Genomic DNA, 25,185 nt, shown 5'->3' with positions numbered 1-25,185 from the left:
TAATTTTCCTTCCTGCTTCATGCAAGACACTTCTGTCTTTGCTGAGAGGCTTAAATACAGGTTCATACCACAGATGTAGAAACTGAGTACAAGCTTTAACAGGAATTTACAACAAAAAGAAAGTAGGAGTGAATAATTTTTTGCACTGGATAAAATGTAAATGGTCCCTTGAATCAACCCCACTGCCAAGGTGATCGTGTTTGTTCTCTGGCTTCTTAAGAAGAAGAGGAATGAATACAACAAATATTTTAATTATGGATTTAAAGAGTGCTCTACTCTAATAACAAGGCACAAACAGCCTCTTTTATGTGGACCAAATACCCTGCAACAAGTTCTAACTACCTGTGTTCAGAGATACAAAATCTGCCTCCCAAAACTCAAGGACAAAATGGGATCTTACAGATACCTTGTGCATGGTTGAGTGAGTTCAGTTAATGGTTCAGTGACTTTTTGCGAAGCTGCATTATGCTATATCTGCATCTGAACAGTACTCAGGTAAATTAAAACCCTTAATATAGTCACTTCCTTAATAATCCTTGCAACTAAATGCCATCTGACAACAACAATCATGAGAGAAACAGAGTAGACAATCTTTTCACATGGACATCTTTTCTTCCTCAAGAAACTAGGAACTGATTCATGTCCTTTAAGAAAGCATCAGAAGTTATAGCCATTCAAATCCAATTTCAGTGTATCTCTTGAAATAAGATATAACAAGAAATAAATAACCATGCTGTCTTATCAAGACCCCTGTTTCAATGTACAACATTGTTCATGTTGAATACGCAGTTCACTTCTGATTATTTAAAAATTTTAAAAAAGAAGAAAAAAGAAAATTATTTTAATTTTATAGCTTTCATTCTTTACCATGTAGCTTTTTGTCTCAAGCAGGGTCTGTAAGTATATTCTACTTTAATACTGGATTTAATGATGTGTCCTTTCTGAGATAACTGGGAATGTGACCATGGAGCACACAGGCTTATACTGACAAAACTAGCCTAGCCTTACCAAGTCCTTGCTATTCACACTCTTTCCATTGGGTGTTGCTATGATATTAAACAGATTACTGCTGGGATTCAAAGTGTGCATACAGAAAGGCAAGCCAAAGGTTAAAGTTCTCCGCCTATGCTGCTCAGCCCATTGTTCTACGCAACCCAAGTTTGCTGTACTTGACAAAGCTGGTGGTGTAATTCACTAGCTGGTGCTGAGAAAAATTGTCTGTGGCTGCTTTTGAAAAAGCAGTCTTAATATGGAGCCTTGCAGCCTGCAGTACTAAAAGCTTTATCTTCTTTCATGAAGGTGATCTGACTAAAATTTATATGTACATTGCAGCACTCAATTACTGTACACTGTAGCTGTGCAGATGGCTTTCTTTTAATTAGAGTATTTAGTACATCTTCTGCATAAAGAACCAGGCAATGAATAAGAAGAAATTTAATGAAAGTAACCAAAAAAGGAAATAGTTTAAAGGAGGCTAGGGGATTAAAAAAAGGGGGAGATAACAACTTAGGACACAATTCTTGCAAGCATTTCCTGCTCATTTAATGCAGCCCTTCAGAAAACCCAGAGGAGAAATCCTTGCAAATCTGTGGCCTTGGAGAGGTCTTGTCAAGCAGTAAGTATCAAGCAACTGATCACTACACTTTGCACAGCTGATGAACGGACAGATGACAGCTAAAGATTTGAAAGGCAAAATAATAGCTGGAACTTGACTTTCAATGTGGCATGGACACACAAGTGAATGTGTTCTAAGGGTATTGTGAGAAAGTGTCAGGACTTCATTAAGTTATGGCAAGAAAAAATGATATAAAATAATATTTGAAATATCCTCAGTGTTAATACCAGTAGCTAGCAATACTGAGTAGTAACTGTGATGAATATAAAGCTGCTACAACCTGAAATCCTGGATATTTAATAATCATTAATGAAGCTGCTAGGCTTATATTCTTATATAAGTTATATTCCTAGTTTGTTAGAAAATCATTGGCATTTAGTTATGTGGCCTCTATACTAACTGGGAAAAAAAAAACAAAAACAAACCAAAAAAAAAAAAAAAAAAAAAAAAAAAAACCAACACCAAAAAAACCCCAAAAAACAGCATTCAAAAGGAAGAAACACAGTGAGACAACATGAATTTTATATGTTCTTAAATTTGCTGTTGTCAGGCACAAATGCTTAAAACATACAATCCTCGATAAGAAAAAGTTGCTATGGGTCATAAAAGATAGGATTCAACCAGGGAATTTATATGCCCTCTTAGCAGGGGCAGTAATTTAGGCCACTCTCAAGATAAATTCCAGTATTTCGGTATTCTAAACTCTTCAGTGAATTTTAAATTTCACAGTGATGGCTAGACTTACCTGGTAGACCAGGTGGGGTTTTCAGATATTTGCCATTAAAATGCTGAATTACTACTTCACATTTTTCTGTAGACTCCATTCTGGAAAAGAGAAGAGAGTGGGATATGGGTAGAGGCAATATGTGTTACTAGACTGTTATGGAAGCACTCAGTCAGAAAAAAAAAACAAAAAGCAGAAGGAGAAAAAAAGGACAAGCACAGATGCTGAGAAAAACCTTCAAAGCTGTTGTTGCTGATTTTTGCAGAGAAACTGGTTGAGCCCATTAGGACAGAGTGTGGCTCCTGAGGGGGACCTGCCACCCTCCCTGCCTGCAGCTGCACTCCCAGCTGTGTTTGAGCCACAGCCCTGTCAGTGAACAGTCCCCTTCTGGCTCCAGGGCATCACCCTGAACAAGGACATTCTTTATGCTCTCATGTGCTGCTTGGAAAAGCAATGGACACGTTTCTAGACTCCTTGTGCGCCCAAAATAACTTCAAATGGCTTAAAGAAATGAATTGCAGGATTTAGAGAAGAACACAGAGGATTAAACAACAATTATTAAGGATTACAATGTTAAGAAAACAACCTGCAAAGACAGGCTTTATAGTAAAACCGAAGACAATGCATATATGACTATTAAAATATAAAGCTGAGTTCTGGGTGAAGACAGTAATTTATGTGTAACACCAGCAAAGGAAATGCCTTACTGTTCATCTTCTATGAGTTCAGGATAACTTTCAGCATTGAGATATTAAAGCATTAACAGTGAATTGGTAAATTCTGGAGAATTGGTATTTCTGGAGAATTGTTAGGAATACAGTGTTGCTAGTCAAATCCCAAACCACAGTTATACCACATCTGGGAACTCAGTATTGCTTCAGATCTTCTAAATTAACTGCATAAAAGTCCAGAAAAAGAGTTAATCTTGCTCCAGAGGGGGTTTAGAAACTTTGAAAAGAGGAAAGAGAGAAAAGGAAAGCTAGTAATATCCTAGAAAATTTGTGTTTAAAAATTATGTTCAATGCTCCTCCAATACACCAGTACATACCTCCAGGTATTCTCCACAAAATAACTCTGCTGACATATATATTGCTTACTTCTCGCCAGTCTAGATCGTTTTAAAATGAATTTATCCACTATCCTTCCTGTCACATAGTTTGGGGAAAGAGTGGTTCACATACAACAGCAGTTTGTCTCCCAGGATACAATTTTGCCAGAGTCCAAAAACCTACACCACAAAAACAAACAAACAAACAAACAAACCCCGAAAAAAACCTCTAAAAAATCCTGCTTGCCCATTTAATTCTTTGAGGAAGTCAGACGATTGTCCAGTTGTTTCAGATGAAATTAAAACTTTGCCCTTCCAGGTTGTATCACTGTGTATCATGTGGGCTGGGCTATTTCTACAAGCACAAAGACAGCGACTTAGATTGTTCGCTTTGGCTTCATTCAGATTTAACTAAGCGAATGTCTGTGCTGAGCCTTTAGAGACTCTTGTCTCTGAAAGAATAAATGCAATAAAAGTCTGTTTTCTGTAGCTGCAGGCACTTGGTGTCAAACCATGTTATGTTGCACCACACAGCAGTGACAATTTCATTTTAATACATGGGGTACATTTTAACAAGCCAAAGCAATTCCTGCAAAGAATGCAATATATAAGCTGCCAAATGAAAGAGACTCGGTGCACTTCATGCGTTTTATGTGGGAAGAGAATAAAAGTGAAACCCACAGTGTTCTGGGATAAAAAGCCCATAATTCGAATAGCACTCTGAAAAAGAATGTGCACATTTTCCTCTCAAGTTTCACAATTAACGGCCCTCAAATGCCATTGCTGGCTATCTGTAATCTGGCACACGCTTCGCTTGAAACCGACACTGGCATTATCGACTCAGCCTGAAAAGGCAGCACAATAGACAAAGCCCTCTATACATGTTCCCCTCTTGTGTTGCTGAGTAACAACTGTATCCATCCTTTGCCCACCCCACCTGAGGCCTCCTGTGCTTTCTGCAACTTCTGCCTGTGGGGGTGGCCTTTCCCCCAAGCTGGGCAGAGGCTGGCCAGGCGTCCACTCCAGGGTCACCAAAACATGAATTATAATTGTCCACAACACCCCTTTGCTTAGAAATAACCCTTTCAAATTGAATTCTGCAGGATGATTAGCTCACTGACTGACTGGGAAAAATTAGGGGTACAGAACAACCAGATATATTAGCAAAATTCTTGGATTCTTGACATAACAAGACCCTGGTTTTAGTTTAGTCAAAATTCTGACCAGTATCAACAACTTATGTGTCAATGCTTACGGCAGGCACCTACACATGAGTTGAAGCTATCCACACACACAGATTCACACATTACTGCTCTTCTTGTTTTATCCATAAAGATGAGCTGTATCTGGGCAGAGGTCCCAAAAATAAACTTTCTTTAGGTCCACATTAATGAATTCCTCCTACTTTTCCTTCAGAAAGCTGCAGCACTCCTCTATTGTAGAATGTGCTTTGAATTATTCTTCTTATATGAGCTAGCAATGTTTCAAAATGTTGCTTGAGACTGGTATTTAATAAAAATGTCACTAATGGAATTGCTATGTTAAAAGTTTTTCTGTAAAAGAATGTCGTTGAGCACAGGTAAACTTGAGAGAACATTTTTTAATGTTAAATGTTAAAACATTTTTTAATTTAATACATTTTTTAATATTGGCATTCCTTTCATAATTTATAGAACAAAAATATGACAAATATAATATTCTGGATAAAAGATAAAGATCCTAGATGCTTCAAAACTTTCTACTGAAGGATAGATATACAACACTTGCTGGATAGGGAAGGAAAACAGCTTCACATGATAATAGAAATTTGGTCTGATTAGATAATTTGTTAAGTATTACTTTCAAATTCCTTTCAATTGTATATTTTGGTGTTGATCCTAAGAGGATCTAAGATAATAATTCATCTTTAAATGCAATTTGGAGATAACCATAATTCATCTGAATATTATTTTGAACCAGCAAATGCACTGCAGAAAAATAATAATTATCAAAGCCACAGGATTTTATATTTTTTAAAAGGTACAGATAATGATATAAACTCAAAGGAACTAATAAAAACATGATAATTTATTTTTACCTGTGTCTATATACCTCCCAGTTCAGGAAACTAAGTTATAGGGTTCCCAAATACAAAATAAGTAATGAGACTGTCTATATTCTATCCAATTTGAAAAGAAGTACATTTTTTAAAATGTGAAGAATGTTTTTATAATTTTTTCTAGCTATATTTTGTAAACTAAAGATATTTCAATAAGAAAAGTAAAAGAAAATAAATCCAAACAAACTTAAACAATGAATGTTTAAACAAACATCAGAACTAAATAATTTGATGTTCAGATCTTGGTATTAAATATTTACTTTATATAATTTAAAAACTTTTTATTATTATATAATAATAATAAAATTTATTTTATAGTATAAAATTTATATGACATATCTCTCTACAGACCACAATGGTACCAAAGTAGTCATTATGTGTTATTAGAAATAATAGGGAACATTTAACATGAACGAGAGGAGAGGGAGAGGGAGAGGGAGAGGGAGAGGGAGAGGGAGAGGGAGAGGGAAGGGAAGGGAAGGGAAGGGAAGGGAAGGGAAGGGAAGGGAGAAAATAAAAATTATTTTAGCCCCCTACCTAAAGCTCTTATACATGCTTATTATAAAGATTGATAGAGTGTCAAGAAACAACTCAATACAATTTTTATATAAGGAATACCATGGTAATTACATAATTATTACCTGAGAAATATTCAGTACCATGTAATTACCACTTAGTGGAAAAGTGTGGGTTTGGTTTACATATATTGTGTAGTCACTTTGCTTAATAATAATAATATAAATGAGAATCAGGACTATTTTTTTTATATCCAAAGTAAATATTTAAAGATGAAATTGCTACTACCACATTTATGTTATGATCAACATAATAATATTGTTTACATTTACTAGAGTGGGTATAATAAATCTTGGAGAACAATGTTTCCTTACTATTTAAGGCATTTTGCAAAGATGGAAGCAGGTCGGTAGTACAGTGAGGGGAGCCCAAAGAATGGAGACCATAGTTAGAATACACACCAGAGAACTGAATTTCTTTAGCATATCGAGAAGATGACTAGAGGGGCAGTCTGATAGCACTGCAGAAGTACCTTTGTGGGGAGAAAAAACTAGGGAGTAAGGACTTCTTTAATCTTCCTGAAAAATTTGTGACAAGAACCAGATAACTTCAAAAGAGAAATTAGGCAGAAACATTTAACTGCAAGGAAGATGATCCACTGGCAAACATTAGCTAGAAAATTGGTGGTTCTTTTTTTCTGGTTGATGTCTTAGAATAATTTCTGAAAGTCTTATTTTAGTAAGACATGAGCATTATCCCAATATTAGGTAACAGATAGTATTTCAACTGCCTAGGATATAAAATATGTGAGGCAAAATGATCTTCAGATTTCAAATACTCTAAAGAGTATCTCTAAGCAAGATAGTTGTGATTAGCATGAGGTTTCCTATGTTTTTCATCCTTCCATGGAAACACATTCACTAGCTTTTAAATTTATTTTGCTAATTTAATTCCAGGCATTCTAAGACCCTGATGTGGCTGCAACCTTATTTCCTCCTTCCCTGTAACAGACTTAGGTATCTTGTCTCCCCAGCTTTTCAGTCAGTAAGAGATTGCTTCAAGATGTTTGTGCTTTTTGGTTTGAATCCATTTTATGTTGGAAAAAAGCTATTCCCTTTGCCACTCACAGCCTAAGAAGACATTTATTTTGACAAGTTCTCCTCATGGCTCACAAATTACATCTTTTCCCAACATCTCTTGCCTGTATATTCTTCAACTGTCTGCTTGAACAACAGGAGGTTGTTCATTTTCTCAAATAAATATAAAAAATCTATAGAAACCACTCTTTTCCTCTCAAGTTGTGGTACATTCTATACCTTGTAGCACTACCCATTATGCCAAGGTGAGCTGCCCAAGTACCTCTGCACTACAGTATCTGTATTTACAACACTCTCCATAGAGAAATTAAAGGCTCATCTCTCTTATTTTACTTCAGTGGAAACTGGAGCATAACCATTTCTACTGAAATCCATGCAGAGCTTCTATAAATAGAATAATGATCCTGTGATAGTTCAAAATCTCGTTTCCTAGTTTTTGTTGCTCCCTTTTAGTTGCCGAGTTGAATATTGTTTCCAAAGACTAAATTTAAAAATGTAAAATGGGGACAAGCAGGAGATAAGTTTAGTAAAAAAGATAGAAAAAGCAAAGAAAAGCAGCCCATTAGAATCTTTTCCAGAAGAATAAGGTAGGGAAAAGATGAAGCCCAAACTCCCACTAGCAGAGTGTTTAAATGCCTCACTACAGACCCCTAGCTAGGTCACAAAGGGATGGAAACATCCCCTGATGTGTACCTTTGCTCTGAAGTGACAGCTAATTGAGAACCTCTTGACTTTGGTCATTTGCTGGGAACAGCATCATAGCATTCTTTTATGACAATTTGTGTTGTACACATTTTCTCGTGTGACTAGAAAAGAACAGTACGAACACACAGTCATTTCCACCTAGACCTACGCTGATTTATGCTACTGTCTTCACAGTCTCAGGTTAAGTATTATACTGGTGCCTGCCAGCAGTGCAATACTTGACTGTCTGACTGTCAGCATTTCCATCATAAATTTCTGTTTTCAGAAGCTTATGACTTCGTTGTAAAATGTCGCTTGTGGGAGGAATCTTGCAAGGTCGTTTTCAGTTACAAGACAGCAAACAAAATAAAAAAGTTAGTGGTTTCTAACTCTTTCTTTGCTCTTTATCATTTAAAAGGACCTATAAAATGCTTGTTCTGCTGTTCAGCTGAGTGTGACAAACCTGTGTATGGTATTATTAATACTACTATCTCTTTAGGGAAGATACTTAAATAATACTTGAATGGTATTTTATTGTGGGGTTATAAAAAGCAATTTTTATTTCATTGATTCAATGGTACCAGTTAAATCCCTCCCTAAGGTATATACCAATATCTCCTTGCTCCCTTTCCCAAAGACCAAGGAGTTCTTCAATTAAACTCACAGTACCTCAGGCTTGGATTATGCAAATTGCTCAGCCAAGTTATCTGATGGCTCCCAACTTTCCAGCTTCCTCTCTCATCACCTTTCATATTCATTTTCATTTTATGGAGTCCCACTGATATTTGTCTAGGGATCCTGATCCATCTGTCCTTCCCTGGAGTTTGCTTCTCCCTGCTTCTTCCTGAAAGTGCAGCTTCATGCCTGACAATTTTCTTAGGGATGTACAAAGTCCAGCAAAATTTTTCCAGGTTGTAACAGCAGATAGAAATGTGAGGGCCTCAGAGATACATCCCCACACACACCTCCTCGCCACCCTGCAGCGTTGCTCTGAGACTTTTTCAGGGAGGCCTTTCAATGGAAATGTACCACCACAGGCATTGGAATATTTTCCAGATATCACACAAAGTCTTTGGAGCATGCTTGGGATTTCCAGTTTCACCTGAGACATTAAATTATAAAGCAATTTCCTGGCTAAGATGCAGGATGTGACAGATCATTCTTCTGAGTGAAAGTAGGAATGATCCTTATAATATCTAAGCCCGTACTACCATCCCAGATGAAGGATTTATTCAAGCTAAATTATAGCACCTTTTCAACCAGCTTCAATTAAACCCTTGAATGAGGAAGAACAAAGCACTTTTCCTCTTTACAAATGCATTCCTAAACTGCCTGAATGTTCTTTATCCCCTGGTGCTGCTGACACTTCTGTCTCCAAAGTAGCAACATCACTGATCCTCAGAAATCTCTCTCTAAATATTTCTCCTAACAAAACAGCACCACTGCTTTCCCTCCACTGTGATTTTGTCATTCCTTTATCTTCTCACACCTTAACGTTTGGAATTCATCCTCTGTGGGCCTGTGGAAATCCAGGTCTTCCAGCACATACAGTTACCTCTTTATAAGTGGCAATACATCTTCAGGATGAAGATAAATATTTCCCTCCATGCTCTCAATACTTTCCCCTATCCAGTAGTTCCAGCCTCCCTCAAAGACCTTCTTACTATCTCTGATCTGCTTTTTACTCATACCATCAACAACACTACTAATGTTGTTTGCCAAACTCATATCAACTTTAAAATTATATCTTGAAATAAGTCTTCAAATCCTGTTTCTGTGGATTTCTTTCCATTTTTGGGGTTTTTTTTTGGGAGGTTTTTTGTTTGTTTTTTGTTTTGCATTGTTTTGTTCTCTTTCATCTTGCTGATTTTTTTTTTTAAGGATGAAGGACTATGATTTTGTTCTAAGCTCTAAAGAATGCACTTACACTTTTAAAATGGAAGATCAGCTGCTGAAATTATTAGACAACTCCCAGCAACAGGTATTTAAGAGAAACACCTACAAATTTAATCATTTTGATGAAATTCTGTGCAAGGGCATCACAGTGTCATTCCCTCTTTTAATAGGCAATCTTACAAAAGACTGAACTCAAAGCTTCACATCCAAAGATGCGCCTCCTTTTTTTCCAATATCCTACTTCTAGTAAGCATTTCTGTCCCCTTCTATTTCTTATTTCTCTCTCTGCTCTAGGATAGGCTGTGTGTAGTCTCAGCATCTGCTTGCCATTGTCAACAGAAACACCCCTGCCAAAACGCCATGGCAGCGCAAGCCTTGTGGAATGCCAGCTCCCAAGGAGAGTCTGAAGGCAGGTGCTATGGCCTGGAAGTAAAAAGCATGGGTCAGGGGTGAGGCAGAGGCAGATGTGTAGAGTTTATAGCATGGATTGGCTTTTATGAAGCCACAGTCAAAGTCTAAAGTTTCCCTTCTCTGGCCCCTTGCTCCTCCCCAAAATCTCCCCTGGGGTGTACCCAGTCATAGCTGGTGCAGGCCACAGTGAAATGCGCTGGAAAGATTTAGGAACATCTGTTCTGTTGCTTTTGAAGGATCCAAAAGAGAGGAAATTGTTCATGGCTTGACTTTCACTCAGAGCTAGTTTTGTACACACATACTCTAAGGGAGGCTGTTAATGTCACCTAATGTCATAAGATAATTTTGATTCAAGAACATTTGAAGTTCTCCAGGTTATAAATGATTGAGTAGCCACCTGCAGTACTATAAAACTGCTAATCATGCCCATATAGAAGAAACATCTGACAATAGCTGCCTACTTTCAATCTTCTGATTGCTTTTTGAATGAATATACTTGTTTTGAGATTGACCATTTCCATGATTGGGCAGACTCAGAAAGTGACTTTTAATCATCATAAAATGTAATTAATAACTTTGAAACATCACATTTCAAAATTGCTGGATGCTGCATCATTTCAGCATATGCAAATTTAACTGTTTCTCTGGTGCTTCTATGGCTCTGTTTAGAGCTGTGCTAAGCATCATGGTACATTCCACAGGCAGGCAAGACATACTGTGATAAAAGGTCCCAGATCAGAATAGCCAGGATCCTCACCTAGGGTGCTGGTTTGAACTTCTAAAATCTTATTTGGACTGGAAATCCAGCTTCCATCCCCTACCTTTACTGCCTTGGTAGCCATTCAACATGTGCTCATACCATAGGTACACTAGAATGAAGCCTTCATGACTACAAGCAAAGCTAAACAAATTAACAACCTCTTTGGTTTGACATACAGGAAAAAGATACCAGGTAGCATTTCTTTACAAAAAGAAAGTCAGCTGGTTATGTAATTAAATATTGTATTGATAATTTTGCAAAGACAGGAGTCAGCATTTAACTATGGTTCTAAATTCCTGGATTAACTTTAGCCTCACTCAAATCAGTGGGAGAATTGCTGTATACTTTGATGGAGGTTTTAACCCACTGTCACTGACATGGTGAATTACACAACCTACAAGTTAGATCATTAAAGAGTCCCTGAAATATGTTCCATAATTAAATACATTTTCACAAAGTAAGTCAATTTTCAAAAAATGCGAGTTTATCCATGACTTAGACTAATGTATATTTAGTGAGCTAGAAAAAATCATGTTATTATCTGCAAGAATGCACAAGGAACAGTGTGCTGTCTTTCAGCATTGATGTTTTGCCTTTTCCCAATGAATTCAGACAATATTATCTCAACATTTTTTGTGCATGATGACCTTTCACATCAAGGGCTGAGGTAACGCTACAATGTCACTTTTCTTGAAAGCTAACTTTTTATCATGCAGTACCTCATTTCACTCAGTGGTATTATGGCACTAAAAGAAGTGCCATGATATACCAAGATATGATGGATTTCAGAGAAATTTGCAAGACTGAGTTATTTTGCCTCCCCTACAAAGCACAGTATTATGAATATTCTGTAGAAACAATTATCTGGGATTTTTTTCCCTTTTCTTTTGAAGCAGAAGACCGATTTGCAGCAGAATTGCAAATTTCTCTTCTTATTTGTTTTTTCAATACCTTTCTATATATAGCACTCTATTTCTTGGCTTTTGAAAAGAAAACTATTTGATTTGAGAATGTTTCAAGCTGAAGAGAATCTATGTAAATATTCCCTGAGAGTAAACATGGAGTCCTGTCTATCTGTACTAACAATGAAATACATGGTAATAATACGTTGCCCATTCTGTCTAAAATGTCTGACTACCCCATAAGGGCTTGTTCTATGCAAATATTTCTTCTTAAGCTCTTTTCACAGCTGCAGTTCAAGGAAGCTGCAGCTTTCAAGGAAGACACGTTTCTTCAGTTACAACTCCTACCCTTTGCTCTTCCAGCTGTTAAGTTTACTTTTTCCTGTTGCAAAATCTTTGTCAAATATTTAAACAGTTTCATAGAATGGTTTGGGTTGGAAGGGACCTTAAAAACTATCTAGTCTCTCTCCAGATTTTTTACAAGACCCCTTCAGGTAATGAAAGACTGCAATAGGCCTTGGCTTCTTTACCAAGTGTGTGCTTTTTGCTGTAGGACATTTATTATTACAGAGCTTGATCCTGAATGGATAGCTCACTATTCCTAGACATTTTTATTTACATATACCTACACAGAATGAACTGGGTTTTAGAACAACGAAATGAACATCCTTCCTCACTGGCATTTCCTGCTGGAAAGAATGGATACAATCTGATAAAGGTGCCACTCTGCATCTTCCATAGCTGTGAGACTTCAGAGCTACAGAACAGACAGCAATTGCAAAGGACCAAAGGTGAAAAAATGCACGTGAAAAGTAAGAGCAAAGGTTTCACCTGGCAAAGCCGACTCCTCTGCTGACTCCATTTGCATCTCTTAATATTCTGGTGGAAATGACATGTCCAAAGGGTTTCAGCATATTCTCCAGTTCCTGCTCATCCATGGACACGGGTAAATTTGAGATGTATAGATTTGTGGGATCTTGCTCTTGTTGCTGCGACAAAATAAGAGAAATATCCTCAGTTAGGCTTAACACAGTAGAATAGCTTATGGCTCATATAATAGGGTTAGTCAAAATAGGACCAAGCCAAGAATTCATAGCTGCATTAGAAGAAAAGCTGGGTAATCTTTTCATGATGGCAACATATTTGCCAAATTTCTGCAAACTCTCATGCATGTGCTTAATTCTGTGCGTGATTGCTCCTATTGAACCCAGTGACACTACTCATTTATAGAAAATTACTCTCATGAACAAGTGTTCTTGGATTTGTGTCCTAATTTAGCAAAGAAAATGTGATTTCCACAAATGTGCTAATGTTAACATAAAGAAAGACAAAAATTCAACATATATTTTAAGCAGATGTTCTTTCCAGCCTGAACACTTCCCATTCAGCCTGCTCATGATGAAAAAGATTGGTTGAAAAGACAGAACACTTTTCATAGCATCTTCTCCTGTTCTTTCCCCATCGAAAATGTCTTTCTTAATAATAAGATCTAACTGAGCTGGGGGAAGGAGCGGGCAGTTCTGCAATTCAACCTATGGTCCTGGGTGAGATAGGTCACATGTTTGTTCTGAGACTAAATGAAAACATCTTATAAAACAAAGCCTGTAGCATGAATAATTGAAGAAACAAATTTGAAAGCAGCTTTCTTGTTCTGTTTCAGCTCTTTAGGCTAAACTTTCCATTTCCAACTCCTGTTCTTGCTCGCTGGACTACTGCATAGAAACATGAAAGAGACATAGATGCCATATGTAAAATAAGTGTATTGAAGCAATGAAAACCCCCTTGACTACAGACAACCAGGTCTTGATTGCATTAAATCAATTTAGTTATGCCCTTGCAAATTTTCATGGCTCTGTCCATTTTTATTGATACAAGCTTTACATAATATCTGATCACCTGCCAGTACAAGTCTGACTGGGATCAGGCATTACTACATTATTTTAGCCAATGTTAAATTACCAAAAATATAAGATGCAATCATTATACTGTGAAGTAATACAGACAACACTTTCTCTGAGAAAGTTCTCTGAAAGAGTTTTTAATTCTTTCTATTACACATTTTAATAGGCAGAATTAATTTGTACTTGTTCAACATTGAGTTGATAACAGCAATACCCTATTTTTGCTGAGTTGTCCTAAAATCAGATTAATAACCTTGCAGCAGCACTGCTACTTTGCACTGTTATGAAATTACACACAGTCCTGCAGCCATCTGCCCTGGTTTAACTAAACTAGTTTCAAATTTCACTCCATTAAAATCAGTGAGGATGTGCCTTGTCAAACACAATCATGCATTCTGTTTCAAGAAGATGTAAGAAGACAGGACAGAACCAAGATATCTGCTCCATCACTGCCTTTTGCATTCAATGCCTCAATATTGGAAAGAGAAATTGCTTCAAGCTGTGATTCAAACACACCATCTTTGCAGGGACTAGAATGACTAAGGCAAGTCTAATGTAGCTAAATACCAGAATCAGAAGCTGAAGAAAGTTTTTAGCTTCTCTTACCTCAGGCCCTAGGGAAATTTTAACCCTTTTGAATGAGACAAAAAAAACCCTGCAAATAGAGATCCCAAAATGCCCAAAATCAGAAGGCATGTAATACTGTTGTACTGTTTAATGTGGATTCTGATCTCAGGGCTATGGATGCTTGTCTTTGGATGTATTGGCTAATGACCACTGCATTCTAGCTTTGCATCTCCAGACTCACTACCCCATGAAACAACAGATTACTGTGCATGATGAATTCTTCACTGTTTTACAAAACAGAAATAAAAGACCAAAGTGGGCATGTTTGCAAGCTGCTGTCCATAAAAATATACCCAGTTATTACCATGTCCTTAAGCAAAGGGCAGAAGAGAGGAGAGGAACATCACACACGTGAACATTGAACTTACTGCAAATTCAACTGAAGTTACAAACCTCAAATCTAGAAAAACCTTATTTCACTATACAGTTACTTCCCTGCAGTCATCTTCCTTCCTCTCACATCAATTTACATTTATACATGTCCAAAAGCTAGTTCCTCTCCAGTAACCAAAAGATGCTAGTGAAGGGTCAGAACTGCTACAGTACCGACAATGGAAGGAAAATCATGCAAACAGTCCTGGAGGGAAAGTAGACAAGAAAAGAAAAGGAATATGAGCTTCAGATCACACTTTTAGCTTTGGGAAAAGCAAGGAGACAAGAATGCAAATAATTTTCTTTCTCTGTCTCTTTTTTTTTTCTTTACATTTTTCAGCTTTTCTGTATGCAAACTAAGGAAGTTTTATTGGTACTTCCCCCCTTATCCACCCTCCACACCCCAAAACCACACAAAAAAATGAAAGATGTAGGAATTTGGAAGCATCTTCATTGTTACTAAGTGCTTTGAAAGGGTGAGCAATATAGGCAGGTAAAGCAGAGGCATTCAAAAGCAAATCGAAGCAGAAAATTTTGCAATTCCAATTGGCACAGTTCTTCAGAAATAATACCATTATTATGCAAACCTCTACCTATTGATTGGTTAAGAGCTTTGATTAATCCACCAATCAATGCTCAAGGACTAACATCTCTTGCTAATATTTAGAAAAAAATATGCTGATGAAATCCCTGTAGCCAAAGACCAGACTAATGTGGAAAAGTGGAGTTATGCATCAGTAACTTCACAACAGCCCCTGCTTTCACTGAAGCAACTCAGTCCCACAGCACATTAAAATGAGAACTCCTCCTTTGACTACTCAGTTTTCAAGCTGGGTCATACAAATAAAATAAATAAGAACCATTGCCAATGTGTCTCACTTCTGAACCAGGAACACATAAGCTTTTTAACTGTGCCAGAGATTAAATGTCGTTGTTTTAAATATCCGTGGAAAGTTAGCTACGCTCTGAGGATGAATGAAAGACTAGCAGACCATAGTCACTCTTTCACAGGGATTTGCCAATCCTATCTTTTATCAATGTGATAAATAAATGCTGCAAACAGAGAGAGACAGATGAGGCCACTCATGCTACCTCCGCAACACAACTGTGTTTTCTAAGAAACGAAAAAATTCACAATATTTTTCCTTACTATACAAATACAGCATTTAGAGAAATACCCCTTTCCTTTACAGGGAAATATCAGGCCACAGAAGCCATATATTACACAACCAACTGGAACAAGATGAAATGCTTTCACAGTAATGCAGCCGGGAGCTGAAGAGGCTTTACAGGGGTGATGTGAAACCCAGCTGCCCTATCACTGTGCAACCAGAACCCACTGCCACTTACCCTCATGAGTTCCTATTTCTCAGGCTTCATCCCACTCCCAGCCTCTGGTATTGAGGCTCCTTGTGACCTTTTTCAGTTGTGCAGAGATCTCTGATGTTCAATGTGTGTTGACACACGCCTCTCATTTTGCCCAAGCCTTTTCATCCCAGATTCCACAAGCTCTCGTATGAGATATTGTCTTCCCCATCCCTGTGCCACTGCTGAGCTTTTCACTGTCAAAGGTAAGTGCCCTGCTGTGCAAAATGTGCCTATTTGTTGACAAGATAAGCCTAATCAGAACCATATGTCCAAGCACCCCATGAACTACTTGCCTTTCATAATCTTAACAGTTGACAGCTCAGTTTCTGCCTTTAGTGAAGGAACATCTCCTGGGGTTGCAGGACTGATGGCGATGTTAGTGTCTGGATCAGACTCCCTGTGGTTAATTTAATTCCCTCTAAGACTTTTCACTAGACATTAAAAAAATGCTACTTGCCATCTTGGGCCACTAAAATCCCATTTATTATTGTCTCCAGTCTCAAAATACACTGACTGACCAGTCATTAGTGAGAGAGCTGAAAGTCTTTTGTTTGATACTGAAGGTCACTTCAGAACTGCACCTTCATCCTATGACCCCAACTGTCTGGGCAGGAACCAAAAGGGTGGGTAGCAGAAAGCCACACGCTCACCGCAAACAACTCCAACAGCACCGTGACTTGGATGCCCCACAGCTGGAGACTTGGAGCCAGCACCGTGGGGCCACCAGCCAAGCAGAGTCTGGGCTTTGCTAGCGAGTTCATAGAATCCTAGAATCACTAAGGTTGGAAGAGATCTCCAAGATCAAGTCCAACCAGTAACCTAACACTGCCAGGTCCACCCCTAAAACCATGTCTCTAAGCACTACATCTACGTGCTTCTTAAAAACTTCCAGGGACAGTGATTCTACCACTTCCCTGGGCAGCCAGCTCCAATCCCTGACCATCCTTTCAGTGAAGAAATTTACCCCTCTGGACCACACAAGAGACACCATGCTGGCTCTGCACCATGGGGGAGTGACACACCTGTTGATGCAGTCTTCCCAAAGCACACCTGTCCCTTGGATCTAATCCCCCATGAGTGAGAAGGGCCTCCCCAGGGGGACCAGGGCCAGCCACTGCAGCTGACTGCTGTCCTGGAGGTTTGCAGAAGCAGGGGGCTGCTGGGAGCAGTGGAGCAGCACAGTTCCTCTGCCTTTCCCAGGCCCCGTGCCAAACATGGATAAATAATGGGTACAACACCATGCCAAGTTGCTGCTTCATGAAGAGAGTGGTGAAACAAGTGTGCAGCATGCAACTGTGCAGCCTGTGTGCCAACTGCCGAAGAACCATAGTCAAGACATGCAAACTTGCAAGCGCAGTCTCAAGGCACCATCAAAAGCCTGCTCTTGGCTATCTTCACAGATGTTCATTTTAGCCAAAATCTCCCATTTGACAGCCCAAGGATTTTCCACATACAGTTTGCACTTGCACTGCAGCCCCAAAGAAGCAGGGATAAACTTATCCAGTCAATTCCAACCCTAGGAAATCCTGGCACAGCCTCACACTTTAGGCTAAGCACATTCTGGGACCCTGGTGTGTGCCAGTCTGTGTGGGTACACTGAGTGCCAGAGAATGAGCCAACAACAAGAAAAAAGAATAAGCTCCTCTCTCCAGAGAAGTGCATGGCTTTTTTCAACTCTCTTTGCTTCCACTGCAGCTTGTTTCACCATCATTGTATGAGCATAACACCTCAGCTCCTCTGGCCCTTGTGCTCCAGGGGCCTTAGCTGCATGCATTTGTTGCAGCTGGGCCATTCTGGCTGGGGATGTGTATGATAGACACTCTCAAAGTGGTCAAAACCACACCTAGGAAGGCTTAAAATTGTGAAGATTTAATTTTTTCTTTTAATTCTAATTTGGAAAAAAAAAAATCCAATCTTAAAATTGGAAGGTTTAAAATTGTGAATACTGCAAACTAGCAGTAGGTCAAATCCATGTTTTTTATTAGCTCAGACCAGCTCCAGTGGTCAGCAGAGCAGGCGTCCTGCTGCAAGGCTCTGGAGTTCAGCAGTCAGGAGCAGTTGTACTGGGGGAACAGCCAAAATTTGGTTACTGCCTTTAAGTAAGTACTGGGCCAGTCACTCAGCTCCCAGGGCCTGTGCCAAGGAAGCGAAATAAGTTTATAATGCAGAGGATTTGAAGTACACTACAGCAACAGCATTTCAAAGGAAAAAAGAAAAAAAACAAAACCAAACCCAACCCTAGTGGGGCGTGTGCTACAACTCAAAGTTTGCTGTTTGCTTTGTTGGGCCCTCCCAGACACTTTTGAAAGGAAGGACAACGTTCAGATGGGATTTTCCCTCCCATCTTGAGATAATCTTTGGAAGCAATGTGTGAAAAACTGAAAGAACAATTCCTTCTTGTGCGAGCTGAGGCTAAAGCTCCTTACACAGTACATTTAGTAATGCATTCTTTAAAGACACGTGTAGGGAGGGGCAGACAGCTTCTGGCGATGTTCTTTTTTTCCCAAAAGGAACTCAAAACTCTTCTAATCTGTGATCTCAGTAGGACTGGAAACTGAGTATGTTTGGTTTATCTGGAAACCTTATGTACCAATTCCTTTTATTGAACCTAATTTATTTCTCCTTAGATCAGCTTGCCCTAGGAAACCAAGCACTGATTACAAGTTCAAATTATTTCTTTTTCCATCTTCCAAACTTATTCTGGGAATTTAACTTTGCATGTGGATCAATATGAGATTCTGAACTCCTCCTTTAAAAGATATAATCAATATTTATACTAATAGATCATATGATTTTCTTGTCCTTAATAAATTGAATTTTCATTATACTCATTTTGACACATGTCAGTATTTCAGCTCACCTTTAGAAACACAGTTCTATCTTTTCATATGCAGGTTCAAAACACCCTTTGAGCAGTATTTTCCCCAAATTAGTTAAACTCTGCCTTATGGCTACTGCCCAGATCTTCAGCCTATGCACTGAACTCCTTGTCTCCTTTAAAGATCTAGGTTGAACTTCTGTATCCCCTCAAGATAAAAATAGTCGTGTTTTATATAGAAAAAACCATTTATGTGGATCCATATATATGAAACCAGATAATTTATATGGAAACATTTATGTGCCATTTCATACGCTTTCCAGTGTTCGCTCACTGTTTTGAGAACTGCAGTTGTATGGCAGCATCAGTCTCATCCTCAGTTTATTAAACTATTTCTAAACTGGAGTTTTTATAGCCACTAAGCTTAAATTAAATTTAGACGAAGCATGTAATATTTACACTCAGTAGCTTCACATTCAATAATTCTTCTTGTTGTTTTATTTTGTAATAATCACATTTCTAGTCCTGCAGATCATAAGAACTGTTCAGGACATCTGAAACAGACATTCATGTAAAAGCTGATCTTACGCACATTTGGTTGGATTCACAGACCAAAATTTGGAATAAAAAGACTTTCCCCCCACATTTCTATTGTTACTCAATTTAGTCATGCTGTTTTTTCATACTAATATAGCATATTTTTTCACATGTGCAAAAGATGCCTGGTTTCAGACAAAGTTACTGAATTTATAGTCCTGCTGTTTAACTTCAGCTCTAATACCTAATGTCTTCAAGGAACATTTAGAGATGTTCTCTCTTCACTGACCTATTCAGGCATGGCAGGATGCTCCTAACTTACTTAATCCATGTTAGACAGGATGAATATGGGCTAGTAATGTGAAAGTTAAAACAAAGTCACCCCAAACTCCACTACCTCCTGGTATCAGAGAGGTGACAGCAGGAAATCCTTTTCCTCCTTCTCAGCGAGGATGGGAAGGAAGGGTATGGTGTAGGGGTTGGGGATGGGGATCTTGCCTGTGTACCTGCATGTGGTGCCTTCCCAATCAATGAAGATACACTGATATGAATTAAGTGACAGTAGTCCTGCTTTCAAAGACTTTTTACATTACATATTTGTTGTATAAAAAGAAGGAACAAACTAAAATACTCTTGTGAAACTTTTGCTATAGCAATGGGTCAGATGATGCAGCCTTCCAGATTTGCCAATGACATATTTTGAGCCATCATTGCAGTAACATGAGGTGAACAAAACGAATGAAGTGCAGCTGCTAGGGTTCCCTTTGACTTTTTCCTTGCTTATTTGCTTTCCTTTCTGCGGGCACATTTTTAACAACATAGAAAGCTAAATCAATGGCCAGTTAACTATTGATGCCTCGCTAGTTTCACTCTCTTGTTGAGGACCACCCCAAAAGGCTTACAATGCTGTACAGAAAGCCTAAACTTCACATGGATTTTATTAGTGAACAATGTATTAATAATATAACAGATACAGTTGAAGGAAACCCTAAAAGTAATGCAGACCTCTTTCTCAAGAGTATTTCTGAAGCTCTTTTACAGAATCTTGGAATTGTTTAAGTTGGAAAAGGCCTGTATGATCACTGAGTCCATCCCTTAACCCAGCAATGCCAAATCTGTCATTAAACCATGTCCCTACCTGATACACATACTTGTCTTTTAAATCCCTCCAGAGATGGCAACTCCACCACTTCCCTGGGCAGCCTGTTCCAGTGTTTGACAATCCTTATGGTGAATTTTTTTTTCCTAATATTTAATCAGAACCTCTCCTGGTGCAACTTGAGGAAATTTTCTCTTGTCCTATCACTTGTTTCCTGGGAGACTGACCAGGCTATAGCCTCATTTCAGGCAGTTGTGGAGAATGATAAGGTTTCAGCTGAGCCTCCCTTTCTCCAGGCTCAATAACCCCTGCTCCTTCAGTTGATCCTCACACGACTTGCATTCCAGAACCTTCACCAGCTTAATGGCCCTTCTCTGAACCCCCTCCAGCCCCTCAATGTCTTTCTTGCAGTGAGGGCCCCAAAACTGAACAGAGGATTTGAGTTGTGCCCTCACCAGTGCCAAGTACAGGGAGACAATCACTGCCCTGGTCCTGTTGGGCCACACTGCTGCTGGAATGCCATTGGCCTTCTTGGCCACCTGGACAGACATTGGCTCATGTTCACCTGGCTGTCAAGCAACATCCCCAGGTCCTTTTTCCGCCATTCAGCTTTCCAGCCACTCCTCACCAAGCCTGCAGTGTTCGATGGGGTTCTTGTGACCCAAGTGCAGTATCAGGAACTTCACCTTGTTGAACCTCACACAATTGGCCTTTTCCCATCATTCCAGCCTGTTCAGATCCCTCTGTAGAGACTCCCTACCCTCCAGCAGATCAAAACTCCTGCTTAACTTAGTGTCATCTGCAAACTGACTGAGGGTGCACTCGATCCCCTCATCCAGATCATTTATAAAGAAATTAAACAGGACTGGCCCCAACACTGATCCCTGGGGAACACCACTTGTGACCAGCTGCCAATTGGATGCAACTCCATCCACCACCTTGCCCTGGTCCTGGCCATCCAGACAGTTTTTATGAAGTGAAAACACATGCATCCAAACCATGAGCAGACAGTTTCTCCCAGAAAATACTGTGGGAAATGGTGTCAAAGGATGCAGTAAAATCTATGTAAACAACATCCACAGTCTTTTCCGCATCCACTGTGTCACTTTATCACAGAAGGAGACCAGGTTGGTCAACCAGGACCTGCCTTTTCAAAAACCCATCCTGACTGGGCCTGATGCCCTTGATATCCTGGATGTGCTGCAGGACTGTGCTTAAGATGATCTGCTCCATAACCTTCCCTGGCACCAAGGTCAGGCTGACAGACCTGTAGCTCCCCAAAGATTGCTGTCCCTATAGATGGGTGTCGCAATTGCTAACTTCCAGTCAACCACAACCTGTCTGCTGGGAAATGATTGAAAGTGGCTCGATGAACACTCTGTCAGTTCCCTCAGTATCCTTGGGTGGTTCCCATCTGGTCCCATGAACTTGTATAACAGAACACTAACCATTTCCCCTAGGAATATATGGGCTTCATTCTGATCCCATCCCCATCTTTCAGCTCACCTGAACAACTGCTGGTCTTATTATTAAGGACTGAGACAAAGAAGGCATTAAGTACATCAGCCTTTTCCTCATTCTTTGTCACTGTTTCCCTCTACATCCAATAATGTATGGAAATTTTCCTTAGCTCTCCTTTTATTGCTGATGTATTTATAGAAGCAATTTTTATTTTCTTTCATGGCAGTAGTCAGACTACCTTCTAGTTGGGTTGTCAATCCCAACATGTTTTTTGGGGAAGAAGCCCTAATTATTACATGACCATTCTCAGGTGCTTCTGAGGTTTCCAACACCTCAATAACCCCTGTGTTCTTGCTCCTGCATGGATGTCCATCCCCTGTCTCCACTGAGACAGCAGATCTCACTAGCACACTGTCCCTCACACATTGGCATGATGCCCCCAGGTTTATCTCTACTGAGCCTGGCTTTATCCCTTTTCCACTTTAAATTGTTTTGCATTAGGCATTGTCAGAAGCATGAGCTATCTCCTCAACCAAGGCTGCCTAAACATGGATGGTTTCACAGGGAAAATACTGAAGAACAGAGGACATTCAGTTATTCAAAGCAGCTTATTTTGTCTTAGATACCTTCAAAAGAATCTCTGTGTTGTTTGATGGTCTTCCAAAGTCTCCAATACACAAAGATTTAACATCCTGAGATGTTAAATCTCACACACTGACAGATCAACTTCACAGTAGTTGCTGTGCCTTTTTAGACTTAGTGCTGACTACATGTTTCATAAATTATCTTTCTTCTGTGCCCAGCCCTATCTGATGTTTACACTACACTACGGTTCAAAATTTATCAAGTGTGGTGTTTCCAAAGAGTCACAGGAGATTTGGCCCCAGTATAATTATGCAAACACTATATAGCAATAATTAAGCCAAATCCATCAAACATTATAAATACAGCTAAAACTAAACCTACAGCATCCATTTTCTGTATAAGCTTGATTGTCATTAAGTCATATCAAAAGTCTGTTAACAAGGTCACTTTCTGAAAAGACACAGTGGTTCTGCACATGGACACAGGAAACACTCATAAGTGCTATTCTGAAGAAAAGCATTTTCCCAATGATTTTCAAAAGTATTTTATTGTTATTCACATATGTAAATTTAAGCACTACTGAAATTTATAATGACCTGAGAAAAGAACTCCTGCCATTTGAAATCCTTTTCCTGGAGTAATCTAATCAGAAAAGATGTGACTTGGGCATCCAGCATGACTGGGCCATCACTGAAACACTCTTTGCAATTACTGCTTAAACAAGGCATAGGCTAAAAATTGCTCTACCAAAATTTGTCCAAAAATTGCAAACAAGCAAATTCCTAAACTCCATGACCTATGAAGAGAAAAAACAAAAGTTATTGTAGGAAATTATCTGTCACAAATACCTGTATCAGCTCCACAGTAGAGTATTATTTCTAAGTACTGTTTTAATTAAAACCACAAACTTTAAAAGAGTTCACAGTTTATATATGCTCAGAATTTCTTCTCTCTGTGCAAATTATCAGAGTGCTGTGTCTGCTGTGTAAGCTGGAATCAGCTTTCTTTTAATTAAGTTTGTTCATGGACAGCACAGCATTTGCTAAAGTTAAATATTGCTGGAACTAAATTATTATTGGTCAGTCCAGCACAGAGCTGCTGCAGAACCTTCCATCATGCAATTCATCTACCACTGGTGATTTGATTTGCCCTTTGTCTTCTGTGGGAAATATGGGTTTGAGTCACTGTGTTTGCTGCCTCCAGATTCTATAAGATACATGGTACCTCCCTTCACTTCCACAGAATACAGTTGTAACCAGAACTATCAAATACTGATATAAAAACCTCTTATTCATACTTTTGCTATTACAAGATGAGATTTTTAAAATTTCTTACTTCTTAGTCTTCCTAGAAACAAATTTCCAGTTTCCAACTTGCACAGTACAGTGCAGCCAAAAAGGCAGATCAGCTCAGAAAAAATCATTGTGTCATTCTAACTTTGAATATGTTCAGTTGACTCCATATTCTATTTCACACTGTTGTAGTGACTGGTTTGCTATTTTTATTGCTGTTAAGTAAGAATCAATTAATTACCTCAGATGATCTGATGACTGTCTATAGCAATTTCTGAAAATGCTACACTAAACCCTACCCCTGAACCTGAAATCAGAAACTCACTTATAACCTCTGGAAGCAAAAGGCTAATTTGCCAGGTGAGCTGCAGCCTAAGTTGAATACCTTATCTATTTATTTTGATTTTTCATCGATGGTGTGCTGGTCAACTTATGACAATTTTCTATTGCCCTCTGGACAAAATTGCCTTAAGTATGTTTGTTTCCTTTATGCTATACTGAGTTAATGACATGCTGATTGATGTATATTTTGCAGGATTCTTTTACTGATATTTAGACAAGAGTCAAGTCCTTTTTCCCTGCAGAGAACTGATGAATCTTGCAATTTAACTCTGCTATTCGCTTTCTCCCAGACCTGTGTTTTACGTGATGCTGTCCAACAGAAAGGGTGCATTTGTAATTTGTAACAGAGAGCAAAGCGGTCATGGAAGAGTTTACTTGCTTTGCAGAGGACACAGCATGAAACCAGACCACAGTATAAACTTTCCACTATCAATAAGGGAGGAAAGAAAACTAATTTGACCTAAATTTCCATATGCACTAAATCAATAACATTAACAGCTTCATTTAAAGTGCTCTTAAAAAAAGAACTTAGAAGTATGCACTGAAACATCCCATTTTAATTGATTCTTGTGATTATTATTTGTAACTTTGAAAAATATGATATAGCAAATAATATTTAGTAGCACTGCTTAATTCAGTTCTTCAAAAAATATCTGCAGTGCCAGTGACACTAATTAGTTGAAATGTTTTTTTATATATGTAAAATGCTCAGTGAAAAAAAAATTCTGATTACAATAATATATGAAAAAGAAATTCACAATTATTTTTGCTCTAATTAAAATCATACTTCCAAACACCTGACAGAAACACCACGCATTTCCAGACGAAACTCTTGTTATGTTGAGGCACTATAACTCTTACAAGAATTCTACAGTTCTACTTTGTGTAAGCTGAAATATCAAGAGTTATGATAATCAATAATCAGAAGTTGGATTTTTGCACACAGCAATGCAGATTCTAGAAATGGTTCAAATTATTACAGAATTTCTAGATCTTGCTTTTTTAGTCTACATTTGTCAAGATGGCACCTCT

At 38.6% G+C, this 25,185-nt stretch overlaps 1 protein-coding gene across 2 annotated transcripts in view; it reads right to left on the bottom strand.

The window, feature by feature from the left end:
* RBMS3 (RNA binding motif single stranded interacting protein 3) overlaps positions 1-25,185 on the bottom strand; it is a 699,061-nt gene that overhangs the window by 135,266 nt on the left and 538,610 nt on the right. For both annotated transcript variants that reach the window (XM_053978348.1, XM_053978357.1), the window contains 2 exons: positions 12,583-12,740; positions 2,361-2,440 (listed from right to left, as the gene is read on the bottom strand). In XM_053978348.1, coding sequence (XP_053834323.1) covers positions 2,361-2,440; positions 12,583-12,740 — 238 coding nt within the window. The remainder of the gene's footprint in view (positions 1-2,360; positions 2,441-12,582; positions 12,741-25,185) is intronic.

This window comes from Vidua macroura, chromosome 1 (assembly GCF_024509145.1).
Source record: "Vidua macroura isolate BioBank_ID:100142 chromosome 1, ASM2450914v1, whole genome shotgun sequence".
NCBI lineage: Eukaryota > Metazoa > Chordata > Aves > Passeriformes > Viduidae > Vidua > Vidua macroura.
The sequence above is the reverse complement of the archived record's forward strand: the minus strand, read 5'-3'. Positions and strand labels throughout refer to the sequence as shown.